Genomic DNA, 22,080 nt, shown 5'->3' with positions numbered 1-22,080 from the left:
ATCTCAATTCTCCAGCTGCAGTCGTCTTTGTTGTAAACTAATTCAAATCAAGCGCTCTTTGGTGACGTGAGTGATTACGTAACCGCAGATCATCTGTCCATCATCGATTAAAGCCCGCCCTGGCAATTTGATTGGCTCGGCCTTCTAGGAGCCGAGCATAATTACTCCTCAATGGATCGAGTCCAGACCGAACTTCCCGACCAAAAAATTTTGTGGGCGGGGTTCGGGCTGGCACCCAGGCTAGCTTTTATCCTCACAAGTGTGGTTAACGTATCTTACAAGGCTAATTTCGATGCAGAAATTTCAACTATATTTTGTGGGCAAAAAAAAGGTCTGTATGATGTACTGTATGTAGCAATGTTCACGCATAAGTCACTTTAAAACCAAGCAGCTTTCCCATTAGTGAACGTGGCAAATTTGTGTGACCACAGCTTTAGCACAAGCAAAATCTGTGTGAGGAACTATTTCACCTTCATTTGAAACTCGCAATTGTGCAGATTCCTATAAAAAATGACTGCATTTCGCTTGCAAAATTTCAGTGATCAATAGTAAATGTGATCACAACTTAAGTTGACGTTAGGATTGCAAGTTATACTGAAATATTGCAAACATCGCCAATGTACAAATCGCGATAGGCATTACTCAAAGGTGCAATAATGGAATGATATTAATACTTCAAAATGTTACGAAAAGTCTATAAGAGCTGGACATCCATAGAACAGTAGCAATACCACAAATGAGCCATTTATCTGTGGGACAACAACTCTGACTTGACTCTGACTAAAGCATCTCACCCCTCTGGAAACAATCACACTGCCCCCTGTATCCCTGCTGAATCACCCAGCATCAGACACTACATCTGTGTGGTGGAAGTCTTGTGCACTCAAATCACAAGCTGTCTCTCCTCTCAGACTGCTCCCAGCTTGCAGCAATTAACCTCATGCAGCTTGTGGTAATTCCCGTCTTTGGAATCAAGCACTATTAGGGGCTGTTTTGACCAGATTTGGTCCATTTAAGGATGGATCATTATGAGGCTGAAACCGCTGAGCGATCGGCTCCGATCTCACGTGAGGCCGTCTACATAATCATACATGTGGATTTAAAGCTCATGCTCTGTGTTAACAAAAGCCCTTCAGAGAAGGAATGCTGATCTGGGCTTAATTACAAGAACTGATCCAGAAACAGTATTTCCAAAACAGCCCCCAAACACTTTGACGGGAGAAAGGAACAGGGCCACTGTGTGTTTTTCTGCCATTTGACCTCTAGAGAAAACTTTGATGAGTGGTTGTTTGTTTTATCCGGTGAGTGTGACAGTGTTTCCCACCCTGACACCTGTGGACAGCATTAACATGCTACTGTGAGACTAAATGAGTAAAACAGACCTATGTCTTAAACAAGTATTCAGTGCTGCAGTCATAAACACAGGCCAGTAAACCTCAGAGTAAACGCCTAATCCAGACTCACACTTCTTTTTGTACATATTGATTCATTTCAATTAGGATTAACAGAATTTAAGGGAAACTTCTCCTTTTTTTATTTATCCTAATTATATCCTTTATTGTTAGGTTTTGGCAAGTCTCAAAATACAAGGTTCCCAAACTTTCCTTTACAATCTGACAAAAGACTTGTAAAGAGAAGCACTAACTTCAGTTTTACCTGGGATAGGGACTGTCTCTTTTCACAGTTGTGTTTGGTCAGACTGTCCAATCCCTTCTGTGAAGAAAACAGTAGTCCTCGTTTGTTCCGCATACCTCGAGGATGAGAGCGAGATCGTCTCTTCAGGGTGGCCTCATCACGAGTGCATATCTGCACAAACACAAGCTCATTTAAAACAATTCTCAGAATCTTAATGCTCCACCATCTTAATTGAATTTTAGTGGTGTGTCTCAAAGGTACATTGTTTTAATGAGGTCTTTTTTGGTATTTTACAAAATACCCTGAAAGCATGTGACGGATACTCACCAGCGCATGAAAGGATGAGACAGAGAAAATTCCCAGACGACCAAGCACCAATTTAGATGGGCGTCCAGCAGTGGCTAGCAGGCTTTTTGGATTAGGCAGCTCTGTGCCCTGCAGGCTAGCCAGGTAACAGCGCATGCGGAAGAGCTCTAGGTTAAACTTCTCCAGGTTCTGTTCCCATTGCTGGATCTGTGGGTCAGAGATATAGGAGAGAGAAATGTGACAAATACAATTGAGAAAGCTATAGACATTTTAAATATTATATTGTCTCATAGATGTGCATGCTGGTATAGAATTTTCTTTAAAATAATACTGAAGTTTGACTTTGGCACTTGTCATGCATGATTTGCATCTTAGACATATTTAGAAAACTAGATGTATTTAAAATTGTGTGGCTTATTTAGGAAAGGAGAGATGTGAGAAGGTAAAATCTGGGAGATTTTTAATTTGAAACAAAGACATGAACTATATGTGGGGATCAGAATATCATGGAGACCTGGCCTAGGCTCTTTTGACTTGGGCCAGGAAGCAATCTCCCAACCTCCCAGAACACCCAAACTTACCACAAAAAAGCTCTAGCAACACCCAGAACACAGTAGCTATGATCAAGAATTACCTATAACATCCAAGCAAACATCTAGCAATGCCCTAGGAATCACACAGAACATCTTAGCAAAGCAATGTTTTAACAACAACCCACAACACCCATATCACTTAAAAATCTAGTAAATGTAAATAATGTGAATTACAGCAGGACATGAATGGGGGTTTCAGGTTTAAATGCATGTACCATACTCGGATACATTGAAGGCACGTGGTGTGGTTTCTATTCAAACACAGACATCAATGACCAAAGTGCCCAATTTAGCAAACCACTCTTTCTGAACTACTTGATTTTGGCCTTTAATCTTTTGAAACAAACCACACATGTATGCATAAACATCCACACACACATCCGTTTTGTTCCTTACCTGGCTCTCAATAGCCTTCCTGTTCTTCTGGTCGCTGATGACGGACAGCTGCAGCTCTGCCATCTTCTTCATTTTGCCATCCATGTCTATCTTCTGCAGGAGAGATCTGCTTTGGCTCTTCAGCAAACGTAGAGTGTCTTCCTTCCCCTGACGCTTAGCTAAATGTGATGCGCTGGCAGAGTGGATGGCTGTCACCCAGTTCTCCAGGTCTGTTTGGTTTGCAGCCTGCAGGTGAGGCAAGAGGTGTGAGGTAAGAGACAACATCCAGCCAAGAGTCAACAATGTGGAAATGGTGTATTGTGTAATATATTATATGATAAAGGAGGCATACCTGAAAGAGATAGACATCTCCATAGGCATTGCTGAGGCAGAAAACATTCTCTTTCTTGGGATGCTCAGGAACTGCCTGCACAATACTGTCCTCAGCAAGCACTGCATAATGTGGTGTGCATTCCTGCTCTGGGGAGGTCTTTCCATTGGATTCACCCAACAAAAGTGTACAGCCTACAGGAGACAGGAAAACAGATCTGAGATAGAGCTTCTAATAATGTAGAGGACACATTATCTATTACATCTACTTTTTTAAGACTGAGAACAGAAAGATTCAATTTAACTAGCCATGCATGTTTTACTTGATGAAAATTCAGCATTGGTGTTAATCTACATTTAGTGTCCGCTTGTTTTCAAGACTAGTATCTTACCTTTAAGCGTGACCCAATACTGCCTCCACTTGCGTCTTGCTACCAGCTCCAGTTTGCGATCCTTGTGGAGGGAAATGAGGGGCTTAAAAGCCAGCCAACCAGCCCTCCGCACAACACCTTGCTCCTTCTCAAACAGGAAGTCCATTTGCTCCAAGGAGCCCATTGAGCCATTGCTGCTCTCCCCTTCACATTCCCAGAACTGGGGTCCATCAGCAGTTCCACTGCAACTGCCAGTCTCCAGGCCCTGCATAAAGTTCTCATAGATGTTCTGCCTCAGGGCCGCACCCTGGTTCTGATGGCCAAATGGGACCGTTAAGGACCCAGAGCAGTCCAACTTTGTCTGGGAGGACATGGGATTCCAAAATGGTCTGGATTCCTCTAGTGTACCCCCAGCTCCACAGTTGAAAACCTCTGTAAAGTCCACAGTACTTGGTTCCTGAGGTTCCTGAGGCACATGAAGTGAGAAGGGGATGACAGATGTACTTAACATGTACTTGTGTTACAAGGTTGACACAATGTTGTAAAGCTTTTACACCCTTCCTCTGACTTTTCTCTTAACAACTCATGGTCAAATGATAGTCAGTTCAACAAGTATACCCTTTTAAAACATCTGTAAATCATTGTTTCAGAGAGGTCTGCCATCTTAGAATGTTTTACAGCATTGAAAAACTTCAACTTCAACTAGAACACTGAGAACACTAGTAGATGGAATTTCAATATGATAACATCAGCATGATTTTGGAGTCAAACAGGAAGGTCTGCTATGCTGACAGACATGTGCTAATGCCCAATACACCAAAAAATTATTTTCTCACCTGCAGTCTCCGCTTCTTCCTACTCAGACTTCCCGTCCAATCGCTGAGGCGGCGGATGCGACTTTTGAGTGAGTCCTTCCTTGTGTTCCCATCAGGAACTGCTTTTCTGCATGGTAGGGTATGTGAGGTGTAATGCTGGGTTTCCTGACTCTCGTCTTGGGAGTTTGCATCCAGGGAAGAGGTCAGTGAGGCTTGGAGCTGAGGAGTGTCCTCAAGCTGATCGGCCACTAGGATGCCCACGGTAGGGAATGGCAAAGTCATGTTGGGATTTGTGTATAGATCAGATAATCCATTATGTTCCAAATGAAGGAGCACAGAGTCCCCAATACCACTGTCCCCCTCAGCGTGGTTGGTATTGAACCCATTGCTATAGGAATCACTGCTTGAGTACTGACTGGCATGAACTGTGGTTTGGCAGGCGAGGCTACCCATATGATTCTCAGACTGTTCTGTAGTGTACCCACTAAAACATCCAAGGTCCACTGTACGTGTGGATGAGAGTGTGGTATATCCACTACTGTTGTCTGAAGGCTGGCTGGTGGTGAAGACGTTGTCACAAAGATCTGTTCCATTCCCCCAGGGTGAGTCATACCATGAGCCCTCAGAGCTAAGAGAGCTCCCATTACTGGCCCTCTGGGTAGCATCAACAGGTCCACTAAGACAACTGCTCAGTGACAGCTCAACATCTGGTTCCTTCCGTGCATTGGTAAACTCTACCCTCAGACTTCCATCCTCACGAAAAAGAACTTTGGGACTGCTCTTACTGTCTTTAAGCTCAGAACTGGGGCTCCTCATAGGGGCCTGGAGGCCTCCAGTCTGTTGTCTGCAGCCAACAAAGAAACCATTTCCCTGGAATAAAATGTTGTCTTGGTGGCTCTCTGCACATATTTTGTCACTAGATCTCCCCTTAATGCAGTCATAATGGCGGGAGATGTAAGGTTGGCTGTTCTTGTGTGGTGAAAAAACATTTTTGGCCTTGTATCCAGACGTGCTCTCAGAGTTCCTCCACCAAGAGTGCGGGGACAGTACCTCCTCTTTTTTTTTTAGGGAGCTAGATTTTCCCTTACCAGGGATGATGAAACTGCTGTACTGACTATCTGTATTTCCCATTCTGATCTGTGAGGAAAATGGTAGCAAAACATCAAGCTGAAAATTAAGTATCCCATTCATCAGTCTTCCTACCTAACTCCATATATTTATACATCTGTCTAATCTGACTACATGAGTCTATCCATCCAACTATCCACCTATCCACACACCTAAACACAAACACACACATTTAAAACAACAATATTGTATAGTAGTAGAGTTACTTTTACCTGTTATAATGCCACTTGTCAAAGCACACAAAGATATTCCTTCATATTTCTGTTAGACGTATTCCTTTGCAGTGGTCATCCTCCTTTCCCAATGTTCTCTATGGCCGACTTCTCTCTGTTCCTGCCTTGTGCAGCATCTGACTCTCACTGAGATCCTTCTCCCTTCACTGTCTCTCTACCACAGCTGTTCCCCTCTCTCTCCATCGCTCATCTGTGGAGAAACAGAGGAAGGGAGGGGCATGTGTCAGTAACACACAGTCGGCTCTTATGTGTGCAGTCTGCAGTGGGAAGCCCCACTCCAACCCCCAACCCCAAATCTAAACAGACCTCATGCTTCTGTCCTGCTGCCACATTCCATGACGTAGCACCACAAGCTTTTACAAGGGTAGACTTCATACAACCTCACTGTTTATTTTCAGGCTAGGAAATTCCTCACAATTTTCGTTATTTTTTTGTCTGAACCATAATGGTTGAGTAACTCGACCCCTCCAAGCAAAGTGTTTGGACTGAATATATGTTTGTGTTAGCATTGTTTTGTCTTAAAGCTAAATTTGGAAAATATCCATAATGAACATTTTATTAGTGGCAGGATGAAGTGCTGCTGGCTGCTTGGGAACTTTCATATCCTGTGAACGTTATTGAGGGGTTAAGGGTGAGAAGGAACTTTGGGGTGCCAGAGCAGCTCGAGAAGATATGGATATGGTGGGTTGGGGGAGGATTATAAACACACCACCCTAACCATGACCTCTAACCCGGGAGTGAGCACTGAATGCCACTAACACCATCTTCTTTCACACGACCAAGCTTCAATGAAGCAAGGAACAGTGCGCTGGAGATGCATCAGGGAGGCGGACGGCTGCTTCATTATGATAAGTACCAGCAGGCGGTGTGATGATATGCTTCGAACACTGTGGCTTTTTAAGACATGGAACACAGAAGCAGCCAATGTGCTTTGTCGGTTCCAGACGCCGGGCTGCAGAGGGCTGAACCAGGGTATTGTGGGATGTATGTCCTGTCCCATTCAGAAAAGATGATCTGAATGGCAGTCGCTCACATTGTGAGCTTCTTTGTGCATCTCACTGGCCATCTGCTGCCCTAAGGAGTGAGATCAGTCACCCTCGACCCGCGCAATTCACTCATTCCAAAAAGAAGCACAAGACTGGGCAGTGCCAAACTTTACTAGAATTCAACAGCCTGAGCCAGGAGCGGCTATGTGATAAGTCAAAGGCACTTGTTGAAGGATGCATGTTTATGTTTTGTTATGTATAGGTATTTTCCATCTGCTCTTGACACAAAGCGTCACAGACCTTTCGTAAATTAAAAATCAAGCATATGTCTGCCACTAATATTTCCCACTAATCATATGGACTACTCTTATGATACTTTTTTGATTATTGTAAGAAAAATGCTCTATGGACATTAATGAAACCTTAAATCATGTGATGTTTTTGATATTCATTTTTCCAACTTGGTGATCCAACATATGATTTTTGCCAGGTGTACAATAAAACAGGTGAAAAATCCCTTAGACCTACATTGAAAGAGGGACACAAGCCATATATCTAGAATATCATAGGGACTTGGGGTAAGCCCTTTGACTTTGTCAGCAAGCAAACACCCAGAACACCCTATAGAGTTTTGCACGGCCCACTCACATATAATTCAGGAACTATAAATGTTTAGTTATAAGTTAAATTGGGTCAGTTTTATTGATTTCTTGTTTTCATTTTAAAGTCTACCAGGTGCACATATGCATAAGACACTGTGAATGTAGGCTTGCTTCTCCAAACCAATAAGCAATCACAGTTCTGCAGCCTGATATAAAACACATGCACATCTACACACACATTACACCCAGCAAACAGTGATTATGTCTGCCTGGCTCTAAGAATGAAGGCATTATAAAAGTATGTATTTTTATAAAGGACAACTCTAAGCGGTTTTGGGAGGGGTAGTTTTGGGTGGTAGAGGCAGCTGGCCGCCTGGAAGACCATCATGACTGGGCCTCTTGTTTGACCCAGCATGCCATAACTACCAGCACACCACGTTTAAGACAAACTACCACACCAAAGACAACACAGAGCACCAAGGAGAAGGGAGAGAGAGAGAGAGAGACCATTGTTGGTTCCAGGTGTTAGGGGTGTGATCGCTTGATTAAAGTAATGGGTTGGATCAAAGAAACAGACAGGAAGTATGGAGTAGCTACTGCACACATATAGCACACACACGTTGTTTGATTCCAAGATGATTTTCTGGAACATAGGGGTAATTTGCGGCTTATAGAAGAGTAGACTAACCCTTGTGAAAAAGAAGTGCGCTGTAGTGTGCTTTAAGTTAGAGGTATATTAAAAAAAGAAACTACTTGCAGATGATATGATATTAATTGCAATAAAAGGCTACTTGAGTACACTTGTCAGTACATTCGGCAGTACACTTTAATCAAATTTCAAAGACAACATAAGTAATTGTGAATTTACATTTACTTAAACATGTCCTACTTAAATGGGACAAAAAACACTCCTAAGTTCAACTACTTGCATTTAATGTACATTTAAAGTATACTACATTTTCATTTAATTGTAAATAGCATGCAATTAAATGTCCACCAAAATTACATTAATTTTGCACTTAAATATATTCTTTTAAAGTATATAATTTCCATAATAAGTACTCTTTTTAAAAACTATGCTAAAGTGTAGTTCTTTTCACAAGGGAAATCATAGCATAATACAACACTAGGCAATACAGGAAATAGATTTTCAATTTGCTTTGGTTGCTGTTGTCAACTGTAACTGATGATGAGATGTGATGGGCCAAGGTCTGTGTGCTATCAGACATACAGAAGCATTTACGTAACACACCACCATCAGTACTAACTGAATATACTGTAACAGAGCATCAAACTGCTGCCAGTTTCCAGAAAACTGTTTTTGTTGGCGCTAGACGGCAGTCAATTCAAAAGCAATCCGTGAGAATACTGAGCAAAAGCGACGATGGCAGTTTCCATGAGAGATTCTGTTGATGTCAGGCTGGTAAAAATGTGTTTAGCTTTGTCTAATGTTCACTAAATTATTTACATTTTATGAACACAATTTGAATGGTGTGTGCCCTTGCAAAACTCGCCATAATGTGTCACAAACCCTGCTCGGGACTCATGTTTTGTGTTTCTGTTTTGTTGCTGTTTCCTGTTTAACTTGTAGTAGTTTTGTAGTTTTCTTTGTTGCTTAGTTTCATTGATTGTTCCCAGTTTTTTTGTTATGCTTGTTTGGCCTTCATCCCTGTCTGTATTTACAGTAAGTCCTTGAGTTTCACTTGTTCGGTGTCTGGTGTTGTCCTTTATGGATGTATTGCGTGCACTTAGTTTACATCACATTCGTGAACCTTGCTATTGCTAGTCACAGCAGGTGGCATTAGGTGGAGGAACATTCTAAATCTAGAGAGCACCTGATTGGACAAAAAATTGGATGCGCATATGAGTGCAAAAGTCATCACTATTTTTGCTCTTACTGTATTTCCTGGAGGGAAAGGAAGAGACTGCATGAAAGTGCAAAAAGTTAATGTTGTCTATTTTTAAGTGTAGCCTACTCCAGCATATAAATGTTCTCAAAGCTTTCCCCCAAAATTTCTTTGATTAATTATTTCGAAAAGTACTTTAGAGGCTACAATCGAAATGAAATAAAAAGGAATAAGTGGTTGAAGGGGGGTTGCATGCTTTTTCCTGACAGGAAAGCAGTTGTGTGCGTCACAGAACAATCCAGAGCGGAAGGAAAGCACTGCAGGCGAATGTGAGGTATAGCTCACAGGAAGACCATGCTGAAACAGGGTAGATATATAAAGAGGGCAAGGTCTTTGTGCACTGGGACATTTCTCATGGGAAAATGAAGGGATGATTGGATAAGACAGGTCTGGAGGGAACAGCACTAGGACACAGGAAGCATGGCTGGACCTGTTCCTCCCTCTTCCTGAGACATAGACTCTTATAGCCCGCTTGTGGGCAGAAAGGCAGAGCCTAACATAAGGTCAGCGCTGGAATGGGAGAGTTCTTCAATCTGCTTCCGCTGTTCTTCTGCTTTGTAATGAGCATGAGGAGTTTGTCTTTGTTTTGCTTTATCTTTTCTGAATTGCATGACTTGCTTGACTTCTGTGGGTCCTTTTGAAGCAAGTCAGTCCAGCTGTGTCTAGTCAGCTCCTACTTGCTTTCAGTAAGACTGAAATCTCCAAAACTGTTAGTCAAGATTACATTGCACTCATATTGCTTGATATTAACACCCGCCAACCCACATTACATCAGTGGTGTGTAACGCAGTCACTCCTACTAGCCACTATGGTGGATTGAATTTTATTTATAATATATACATTTTTCAATTGTAGTCTTTTAAAAAATTCTTCTGAAGTGCTATGTAGTGTTGTCAAAATTATAATTTTTTTCGATACATATCGATACTGAAATATCTGTGTGCGAGTGACACACAAACCCGCCTCTCCTCACTCACTGGTTTAATTGTCTCCGGATGAATATTGTTGGTGACTCGTTTAATTTGCTCCGGATGAATATTGTTGGTGTTACAGTGCTTGAATTCCGGCGTGGGATTGGGCGTATTGCATATAATTGTTACTCATTCCCTCAGATTTTGTGCTCACACCCAAAGTGTTTTAAAGCTGTTAAAGCCGGTGCTCAGTACTAAATTGAGTTCTTTTTTGCTGCTTATTAAATACACACAAAATAATGTTTAAATGCCAGTCTTGGTGAGGATTCACGTAAACTCAGTAAGTTTTGTTCTAAGTGAACGTAAACAGTTGAGAAAGAAAATGCATGTGTAACAGTATAATGGATCCATGCTTTAGGTCTTAAAGTGACAGAAGCCGATATACCTTCTGCCAAGTTATGAGATAATATTAAAAATATCTCCGAGGTAAATATAAATGTCGATGTCAAAATTGTGGCCAGTGCTGAGTGGCTAATAACTTTGGAAGACAAAGCATACTTAAAAAAGTACTTATACTTATACACTATAGTATGGAAATTATACTGTATACATTAAATGAATACTTAAGTGTGAACTTAATGTAATATTTTCTTACACTTAATGAAAAAGTATTATAGTATTTATATTAAATGCAATAATAAAATAAATATGGTACTACCGACTGGACTGACAAGCATTTATGGTAAACTAAAATATACTGTAATGTCATTTCAATTTAAACTTTTATGCCATGTATTTAAATACTGTTTATGATTACACATTGCATATTAACTTTAAATACAATATCAAGTAACTATGTTTTGTTAAAACACTTATCAACAATAAACGTAGGCATACTTAAAGCACAACTAAAGATTATTAAAATATAATGTTTTATAATGTACTTCAAATAAAACTTAATTTGACTTTGGAAAGTTCCCTTTTTAAAAGTTTACTTAAACATAGTAATGAAAGTATTCTCTCTTGCAGTATACTGAAGTGACCTTTTATTTAATCAAATTTATATCTCCAAGTACAGTTTTTAATGCTTGTCAGATTTGAAATACATTAAAAGTGAACGGAGACTTCTGACCACACAGCGTTCTGTTTTCCAAGTCTCAAAAGATGCATACATGAAAAAAATGTCAAAGTTAGAGTTAGCAGTAAGACAATTGGTTCGTTCTGCTGTTTTGGGAGTATTCTAATGTTTTTATATTACAATTTTACACTGCAAGGCTGTATTCATTGGGTCTTTTCTCTGGAGGGCTAACATTTGGCCACTGCCATGTTTTAGCACCTGACTCCCACCAGCAAACCACACAAACACACAGTTGCTGCCCACTAATGGGCAGGATGCTGCGGTTACAGCTAAGCCCGAGTAAACACGGCAATCCTACACCTTAAACACACCGAAACTCACAAAATCAATACAGCTCCAACTGCATCTTTCTTCAATAAATTCTTATTTTTTATCTTTTTACTTAGACTTCAATAATAGTGTTAACAATGACAAACTGATATTTTCCAGGGAATAAACAAAGTTAGTTGTAATGTACACTAGACGTTAAGCAAACAAAGCCTTGCCAAAGACTCATGAAGAAAACATACATGATTTCTTAATATTGTTTGTTGCAGAGTACAAGCCTTAAGACCTTATTAACATTCCTCTCAGGTGATCCATTCACAATTGATCAGGCGAGACACATTGTCGTTTAGGCTACACCTGGTAGTAACGTGTCTCCTTGTGATCACATTTCAAAAGATCTCTGATTTCGTGAGTACAAACATCATTTACGTCAGTGCATTGGTGCATGTTTATAAACATAAAAAAAACTAAAAACTTTACATGACTCAAAATACACTATTCAACATGTGATTCTCCCACAACTGTTATGTACCCCAAAGGGGGAATGGTGGTGAACAAATATATGACATGGGAGAAAAAATAATAAGTCAATGCTTTTGCATTCTCTCGCAAATGTTTTGCGTTCCTCTGAGAAACTTTGCATTCGCTTGCAAAACCTTTGCGTTCCCTCGCAAAAGCTTTTCCATTTGCTTGCAAAAATTGCATGTTCTTTGCGATTGAACACAAAGTTTGTCGGTGGAACGCAAAACATTTTGCAAGCCAACGCAAAGTTTCTCACAATTCTGACTTTATAACACGCAATTACGACTTTATATCATGCAATTCTGACTTTATGACACACAATTGCCACTTTATATGATGTAAACTCGCAATTGAATTGTCAGAATTGAGTCAAAAGTCAGAATTGTAAGATAAAAAAGTCACAATTACCTTTTTTATTTTTCATTCTGTGGCGGAAACAAGTTTCCATAAAAAGCAGAGATGTTCTGTGCTTTCTAAAAATTTGTAAAGTTTTTTTTCTTGTAAAGTTACACAGTTTAAAACCTGTTGTTGTTCAATTTATAATTTATAATAACAGGTGAGTCAAGTTGCCCTTACACTGCAAAGATTCATAATGGTTTGGAGATATGTTGATTCTTTTGCTGTCTTGCAATCACTTAGCCTGGCAAGCCAGACCTACATCAAGATGTTAGGTCTGGCAACTCACCATAGACACGGCTCAATCCGAGGGATAAACGGCTGTCTTTCAAATTCCCTCTGCACGCAATAGGACAGCGCTTCAACCAACCAGAGCGTTTTCCCAACAGCGGAGCTAGTTGATAGATTCAACTTTTGCCATATCTGGCCGGCAAAACTACGAACACATCTTCCTTTTTTTAAGAATGACTTAAGTGCGGTTCTATGCTCTTTTCTCAAAGAAAAACCTAACTCCAAGTCCTCCAGAGTCACGGCCAAAGCCGATTCGAAAGACTGTTCTCCAGCAGCAGCCGTCATTCTTTGTTTTCAAGTAGGCCTAGCAGCAACTGTTGCAACTCTGCCGTCATTATGTTAAGCCCGCCCCGCCTACTCTATACACGATGTGATTGGCCTGACCCAATTTAGGTTTTTGCAGCTCGAAAGTCAATGGAGAGTTGCTAGACTACCCTGGCTGCAAAATACATTTTGCTGCCGCTAGGGTGCGTCTAGATTTCTAGGCTAGCAATCACTGATATCTTTGGAAATACAAAACTGTTTGATATAACTAAGTTTACCCATGATGTAACATAATTTGTAATAAAAAAAAGCACTCATGGCATTGCTCAACACTAAAGACAGATTTCACCAAGGTACGGAAATGACCTGCCCATTCATTTCACTGATAAAAGTCCAGCCTGCCAAGAATTTCTCTCTCATATCGACAAAGAAAAGAGTCATTTCCTTTGGCCATACACTGTTCTTGAGCCCTTTCCTGCTAGTGGGCCACTGCCCAATCAGAAAGGCCTTTTTCTCTTCAAATGTCATAGAGAAATCAGTCCACCCATCCATGTCAGTTCCGGTTAGGCAGTTTGGGTCAAACATGCATGGGAACAATGTTGAAGGGTTATTTCTTACAAAACTCTCATCTTAAGAAATGGGTTGGAATATTCCTCCTACCTGAGAATATCCACTGTAATTGCTTGAGTATACTTCATTTTCCATGTTTCTAGTGCAAATTTGAGTGTGAAAGCCTTTAAAAGTGCACTGCATTGACCATGAGTATAGATGGACACATTTGGCGAGTGCACACTACCTAGTGTACCTTTGTTTTTGAGCACTCAAATCACTCACACATGCACACAGTGCTCCGAACAGTGTGCATAGACATCAGATCTGTCACCAAGCCAGAGCGAAACACCGACAAGGAAAGTATACTTTGGTCCTATAAAAAAACTCATCTTCTGACCCAAAAGACCCCTTTGATGGTGTCACATGGATGTTTAGATTCAACCGCACCCTTGTCGGCTGGTGCTCATTAAATGCTTCATTTCTAATGTTTGCTGTAGTTGTTACATTCAGTCATCCTCTGCTACAAAAGAACCTCCTCTAGGCTGAAAGGAACATGTAAACAAACCCAAAAGACCCTTCTCTCTTACATAACAGGACTGCATATTGTGGTTCCTGTCTACACCAAAAATCTGATCTCACCACAGGGAATTTAAGAGGCGTGCCTCTTACACAACACAGCACGAGCGCTGGACAGAACGGAAAATACTGTTGGAGAAAGACTCATAGGCATAGTCAGAGGAGAGCACGTTGAATCAGAGCATGTCCTTTTGCAGGCTTCATGTCTCCTGAATGCATCATTGGGTAGTGATGTTTGCTAACGCAAGCATTACAACTGCACATAGATGTTTACGTGACATACTTTTGGAGATGTCTTACAATGTTATGGCAACCCAATATAAAGTCGTCTTATAAAATATAGTCGTAATGGTGAGAAAAAGTGAATATTACACAAAATAAAGTCTCAATTGTGAGATATGATGGATTTCACAGAAATGTTGTGAGATATACTGGCAAGGAAGGATGAGGAAAAAGTGGCAATTACATGAAATAAAGTTGCAATTCTGAGATATTGTCCCTTTGTGAAATAAAAAGTCATAATGACGAGAAATAAAGTAGCAATACGCGAAATAAGTCACAATTGCGAGATATGACGTTTTCCATACACTCTCAGAAAATAAAGTACATAATTGTACCTTTAGGGGTACAATGGCTTGTCACTGTGGCTGTACCCTCAAGGGTAAAATATTGTACCTTAACCTTTAAAAGAAATGGTACATATATGTACCTTTTAATGCTTTTTGACCCTCAAAAAGGTACATATATGTACCTTGAGGTCCAATAATAAGCCCTATGCAGATTGTACCTTGCTGGGGGACAGAAATGGTCTCCTACTGTACCCCTATTTCTGACAGTGTAGCAATGTAACACGCTACTCCATTTAAAACTACTCTAATTTAGCAAATTAGCAAGCATTTATATGATCTCATAATAGTTGAGAGACTTATGCAATTTTTGTACTTTTAACTAAGTCATTATGACTTATTTTTTTGGCAAAGGGGGTTTTAAAATGGTAAAAACTTGAAATGGTGTCATGATCTAAAATATACCCTTTCCCTAAATATATATAACATACAGGCCACTGTATAAAGTTTGAAATGTTAAACGCAGAAAGAATCTTGATTAAAAAAACACAGACACATTATGCATCATCTACAATTAGAACTTATTAGGAACAAATTTACTTGTCCAGCACTTTGTGCTAAGGACATTAATAATACCTCAAATTGTTTGTCTTGAGAATTAAGGCTCTTTTGACTTAGGCCAGTAAGTAACCAACCCAGAACACTCTAACAACCAATTAGTAACAACCTGGCAACCACCCACAATACCCAAGCAACTTCTGCATGGTTAAACAGCACTCATATTTCTACTTTTTACTTATTTCTAGTTTTACTGTGAATTATGGGTCATAGAGGTTCACAGAAAGTCTTTGTGGGAAAAGGGGCTCTGTTTAATGCACATTAAATCCTTAATCTTATAGGATTTTAGAGTTACCAGTTTACCTTTCCACTAGTCAAGACTCTGTGGCTTAGCTTAGCTTAGATTGTCTTTTAATGCCTTAAAACAGGCATTTCTCAGATTTTAAACAATATTCTAGTTTTGTCAGTGTACTGTTAATACCAGTTTTAATGCAAAACGTTGGAGTAACTGTTTCTGTGGTTTCCATCAAAGGTAAAAGAGACTGTTCTCTTCTTTAGTGTCGAGTAAAAATATGAACTTGTAGCCTAACTTTTGTGGTTTGTTTGAAAATGCTGTTGCAAACCCCCTTATTCACACCCTGCACTTCCAGCAGACATCATATTTCCGTAGGCAAGCTAAAGTCCTGATAAACAGTTGTCTGGATAAGGGAGTGAATAAGAATCATCAGTCCTGGGAACTGAAGAGAAACACTGCATGTGTAATTAAAAGCAGCTGTGGCTGAAGGCTGATCATTATACTGGGGGGAAGGCCTGGGAAAAGTGGATGATGTCATGAGGAGCCCATCTTAAAACAGTTGAGTGTAGCGTTCTGCATTTTACTTAGCAGTTCGGTAAGGGATGGGAAAACGTTTCTGTTTATCGCCGGAGGGATGGATCAGGCTGGGAATCAAACCAGCTCTTACTCTGCGGTAAATCTCATTAGAGAAACCAGAGAAAACAAACTGTTAAAATAGCACATGCCTGTTCCTTTTCTCTGACTGGAGACAAAAGCGTTTCTCTGAGAAGTCGTGGTCATCTCTGCGAATTTACTGCATCATACTACAATCATTTGATGTGCGTCGCAAAGACGACACACTGGCGCATGGCTTTCCCAAGGTCCATTATTAACACAGAAGCGGGATGCTGATAAGATCGTATTTTACTGTTAAATAGCAGAGCGGCTGATTCAGGGTCCTTGAGTTTCCAGTGTGGTGTGACCACAGCAAGCCCCCAAACCGCTCTGTGCCCCCCTCACCCAAACGGATGCCTAGACTAACCGACCTCCGGCTCCAAAAATTACAGCCATGGGCACACAGCACTCCTCATTTCCATATGCTACATGACTAAAACTCCCCATTTCTAGGCTGTGTTCACATGACACAAACAAACACAATGTTTAACTATGTAGGCTGAAGTGAAGGCATCCATATATCCATATGTATATAGTTGAGGAAAGGAGATATTTAAGGTAAGAATCATCCTTTATTGACTTAATTTTCTTTTTAAGAGACATTTGTTCATGAAACAGACTACACTCATGCTATTAGTCTGTTTTTGTGTGCAGATTGTGTTAAAAACCTAGTCCTCTTCAAAAAGGGCTATAAACAGGGACATGTATGTGACGGCCAGGAGGTTAAACAGAAGCAAAGGTATCGACTATTTAAACTCAAACTAATCTTGCGTTCTGTCACATTTGCACCTTTTCACTTAAGTGGTCTGACTGGGTTTGATCCAAATTCCAGAATCAGCGAATTCACCTCAACCCACACATGCCCAAAAATTAAAAAGGGGGTTCAGGTTTGCCAAGGACAAAGTCAGCCCTGTTTGATTTGGACTAAGGTGAATTCCCTTTCCCCATGTGTTGAGTTTCCACATCAGATCCCTGCTGGATGTTCAGTGGCTCTTTGGCTTGCAGAGCTGTGGGTGTTCGGCTGAAAGGCAGGCACGTGCTTGAGCTGGATTTGCTTTCATACTGGTGTTGAATGAGAAGAATGGAAACTATGTCAGATTTTATGCTAAATACAGCTTAGGTTTTAAGACAACATGCTTCTGTACATTACTATTTTTTTCAAATGTAAGACCTCTGTAAATTACATTAGAGGTTCACACAAATAATGAAAATTATCATTTACACACACTCATGTCATTCCAAACCTGTAAAACTTTTGTTCATCTTCAGAACAGAAATGAAGATGTTTTTAATTAAATCTTGAGAGCTTTCTGTCCCTCCATTAACAGTCACAACTACCACTTTGTCACTTCAAAAAGTTAATAAATGGATCGTAAAACTAAACCCTATGAATCAGGTGGTTTAGTCCAAATTTTCTGAAGAGACTCGATCGCTTTATATGAGGAACAGATTGAATTTAGGTTTTTATTCACATATAAACATTTATCAATTCACACATCAGTTGTGGTAAATGGAAGCTCAAGCATGTTTGCTTGAGGTGCGAGCACCAATGAGGTTCAATCTTGTGTTGCGCAGCACGTTTGAGCTTCAGCAAGAACCAATGAGTTTCATTCTTGTGTTACACAACACGTTTGAGCTTCAGCAAGAACCAATGAGGTTCATTCTCCTGTTACGCAGCACATATGAGCTTCAGCAAGAACCAATGAGGTTCATTCTTGTGTTACGCAGCACGTTTGAGCTTCAGCAAGAACCAATGAGGTTAATTCTTGTGTTACGCAGCACGATTGAGCTTCAGCAAGAACCAATGAGGTTCATTCTCGTGTTACGTAGCACGTTTGAGCTTCAACAAAAACCAATGAGGTTCATTCCTGTGTTAAGAAACACTTTTGAGTTTCAGCAAGAACCAATGAGGTTCATTCTTGTGTTACGCAGCACGTTTGAGCTTCAGCAAGAACCAATGAGGTTCATTCTTGTGTTACGCAGCACGTTTGAGCTTCAGCAAGAACCAATGAGGTTCATTCTCGTGTTACGTAGCACATTTGAGCTTCAACAAAAACCAATGAGGTTCATTCCTGTGTTAAGAAACACTTTTGAGTTTCAGCAAGAACCAATGAGGTTCATTCTTGTGTTACGCAGCACGTTTGAGCTTCAGCAAGAACCAATGAGGTTCACTCTTGTGTTACACAGCACATTTGAGCTTCAGCAAGAACCAATGAGGTTCACTCTTGTGTTACACAGCACATTTGAGCTTCAGCAAGAACCAATGATGTTCATTCTCGTGTTACACAGCACGTTTGAGCTTCTTCAAGAACCATTGAGGTTCATTCTTGTGTTATGCAGCACGTTTGAGCTTCAACAAGAACCAGTGAGGTTCATTCTTGTGTTACGCAGCATGTTTGAGCTTCAGCAAGAACCAATGAGGTTCATTCTTTTGTTATGCAGCACGTTTGAGCTTCAACAAAAACCAATGAAGTTTATTCTTGTGTTATGCAGCATGTTTGAGCTTCCACAAGAACCAATGAGGTTCATTCTTTTGTTATGCAGCACGTTTGAGCTTCCACAAAAACCAATGAGGTAAATTCTTGTGTTAAGAAACACTTTTGAGCTTCAGCAAGAACCAATGAGGTTCATTCTCATGTTATGCAGCACGTTTGAGCTTCAACAAGAACCAATGAGGTTCATTCTTGTGTGTTAAGAAACACATTTGAGCTTCAACAAGAACCAACGAGGTTCATTCTCGTGTGTTACGCTGCGCGTTTGAGCTTTCGCAAGAACCAATGTGGTTCATTCTTGTGTTACGCAGCACGTTTGAGCTTCAACAAGAACCAATGAGGTTCATTCTCATGTGTTAAGAAACACTTTTGAGCTTCAGCAAGAACCAATGAGGGTTTTTGTCATGCGTCAAGCAGGTTCGGTTGAGGTTCTGCTTATGTTCGCTGATCAATGTTTATATGTGAATAAAAGCCTAATTAAATCTGTTTGTTATACAAAACATTTGGACTAAACCGCTCGATTCATATGGATTAGTTTTACAATGTCTTTATGAACATTTTGAAGCGTCACAGCTGTCAATGGAGAGACAGAAATATCTTAAATTGTGTTCCGAAGATGAATAAAAGTCTCACAGGTTTGGAACAACATGAGGGTGAGTAATTGATGAACAATTTTTTCATTTTTGGGTGAACTAACCTTTTAAGGCCGTGTGTCCACCAAAGTGTTTTTAGCCAGCTGAAAACAGCAGGCTCTCTTCTGAAAACGCCTTGCTGTAGACTCTTGAGAGTGCTTCGGTGGCGCAGCGTTTTTTTCATTTGAGACACTTTGGTTGCTAAGGTATGGAATATCTGGGAAGTGTTACTGGTATCTGATTTTGCATATTGTTTGTTTCCAAATATAAAAATGTCAATACAGTGTAAAGAATTTGCTCTGGCTCTTGTTTTAAATGATTTTGTTCCGTTTTTGTGGGTGTTGTTGTTGTCTGTTGTCATTGTACAACAGGATGTGGCGGTTGGTTGCTGTGGTATTTGTCCCGGCCCTCCTCCTACACTGTGATTGGATGGTTGGGTAAAAAGTGACAGTGATGAGCGCTGCGTTTAACCCAATGGTGAAAATTTTTCAACTCTCTGTGTCTGGAAAAACTGCCAAGCACTCAGCTTGAAACAGACACTCAGCGCCTCGTCATGCTGCTGCCGTTTTTAAATATGCGGCACTCCCATTGAAAACAATTTAAAAATTCACTGGCAACATTTTTTTGGTGGACACGTGGCCTAAAGATAATTTTTATACCACTAACAATATTTCAGCGGGTTTTCAGTCTTAAAAGGTGTATTTTTTAAATGTTTTATCAATTTTGAAGACCTGCAGGAAACGCATTGCTTCAGGAAATGCAAATCTAGTTTACGATGTATTAAATGTAATATGCAAACATCAATTCAGATTTGATAGATCATAAGGCACTCAACTCAATTACCCAAATTTTCAGTCACAAGTTTGAAAAGCCAGTCTGTTCAAGGAGCAGGCCTCTATAAATTTTGGCAGTGCTGGTCCGAGGGCATGTGGTGACACTAATTGAGTTGAGCTGGGCTAAAATAAGCTGTGAAGATGTTATCACGCCTACTCCAGTGTTGTACCGTCTCCATGGCCTTTGTGCAATTACATGCTTCTGCTGGGCCCCAACAAGCGGCCCAATGTTGAGATTGAGCCAGGCTTAGCAAAAAACAACAGAACTCAAGGAGCACTAATGCCTATCGCATTCCTCCATCACAAAAAAGTGGGTCTCTGCACACAAAAATGGGGGTTAATTAGGGAGAAAATCCTGTGAAAATTCCGTACGGCAGCAGTTCAGACAGCGGGGAACAGAGGGTCCTTCTTCCAGCCCACAGCACAAAGACATCAAGGCACTTTAGAGGGTGGATTGGGGCTGAGAGCCCGCAATGACTAGCAGTGGAAAAATGAAAACAGGAGAGACACGTGATGCAGGTCCAATCTGTTACTCTCCTCTTTTTTCTCTGATAAAAGTTAAACGGCGTGGCACTAATGACCTATTCCAAAGCAAAACAAACACAAACAGCTGGCTAACACAGAAAGCATTTCACGCAAAAAGCCATATGTGTTTGTTTGATGGACATTTGGCAAATCAGTCTAACCAGTAAGTTAATTATCCACACATCCAAAAAAAAAAGTTGCCTTACAAAAAAATCTATAAATTATACCCTGACTATCTTCAATTTTAATTTCACAGGCTACAAAGCGCGCTGCTATGTAAAATTAAAGCACTTACTAATTTCAGAATAAGTTGTGTGTGTTCATACATAACATTTAACTTCTTACCAACTCTAACCTCTAAACTTGTTTTTACTTATCATTAATAATTTAGTGATTTGAACGGTCCCGCTGCTTCTACAATGGATAAACAGTTCTTTGTTTGTTTTGTTTTTATAATGTGATCCATTGTAAAGTTTACATTTTGTATGTAAATTTCATCTGTATGTAAAAAATATACTTTTAAAAACTGTAATCTCACTATTAACTAACTATTAACTACGGTTTTTGCATCAATAAACAACTGTTAGGGATAAACATAAAAAATAGTTTATGTTTAGATGGGTTTTGTATAGAGTTGTCAAAAAATGTTACGATACCAGCATTTCCCTCTAGCATTTTGAGCACTGTTGAATGGATTCTTAAACACCTCTGATTGGCCATTGTGTTGAAACGCTCAACAAATATGTCTGTGATTGGCTACAATGATCAACAATGACATCTTTGAAGCCCTTCATCGAGCTCTTACACAGATACACATGGGAGCGTTTGAAAACGGCGTCTTTCAGCATATCCATCTATCAGTGGATATATTAGGGATCGATAGACCCGTGCTTTTAAACATGTCAACACAATGGCCAATCAGAGGTGTTTAAGAATCTGTTCAACAGCGCTCAACTCTAGTTTTGTGTTATGTTTCAGTTCTGTGCCTCAGTTTTCTCAAGTTTCTCTGTTTCAGTTAGTCTCCTAGGTAACAAATAGTTTAATTAAGAGGTCACAGATGTTTTCACATTTCTTTGATTGGTTTGTTCTGTCTATATAATCACTGTTTCTGAGTTCCTTTTGTTAATAAAACAAAAACTGCAGCATTTAGACCATTTTCTCCTCATTATTGCACCCGATTTGTGACAGAAGAACTGACCAGATAATACGGATTTAGTAGCAATCCAGATCCTCCTACTCTCCCAGGAGAACCAGTCCCTAGAGGAACACACATAGGCTTTCCTGGACCTTCAACATCTAGTCCACTATGACTGCACAAGCCTGTTTG

The 22,080-nt window shown here is 40.2% G+C and overlaps 1 protein-coding gene across 2 annotated transcripts in view; it reads right to left on the bottom strand.

Annotated features, from left to right (window-relative positions):
- Window positions 1-22,080, bottom strand: part of tiam2b (TIAM Rac1 associated GEF 2b) — a 50,340-nt gene that overhangs the window by 20,655 nt on the left and 7,605 nt on the right. For both annotated transcript variants that reach the window (XM_079887811.1, XM_079887812.1), the window contains exons 2-8: window positions 5,766-5,976; window positions 4,447-5,562; window positions 3,632-4,076; window positions 3,262-3,434; window positions 2,931-3,155; window positions 1,963-2,148; window positions 1,657-1,806 (exon numbers count right to left, since the gene is read on the bottom strand). In XM_079887811.1, the coding sequence (XP_079743937.1) occupies window positions 1,657-1,806; window positions 1,963-2,148; window positions 2,931-3,155; window positions 3,262-3,434; window positions 3,632-4,076; window positions 4,447-5,556 (2,289 nt within the window). In that variant the 5' untranslated portion in view covers window positions 5,557-5,562; window positions 5,766-5,976. The remainder of the gene's footprint in view (window positions 1-1,656; window positions 1,807-1,962; window positions 2,149-2,930; window positions 3,156-3,261; window positions 3,435-3,631; window positions 4,077-4,446; window positions 5,563-5,765; window positions 5,977-22,080) is intronic.

This window comes from Squalius cephalus, assembly GCF_949319135.1.
Source record: "Squalius cephalus genome assembly, chromosome: 12".
Classification (NCBI taxonomy): Eukaryota; Metazoa; Chordata; class Actinopteri; order Cypriniformes; family Leuciscidae; genus Squalius; species Squalius cephalus.
Note: the sequence above shows the minus strand (reverse complement) of the source record. Positions and strands in the feature narration are given on the sequence as shown.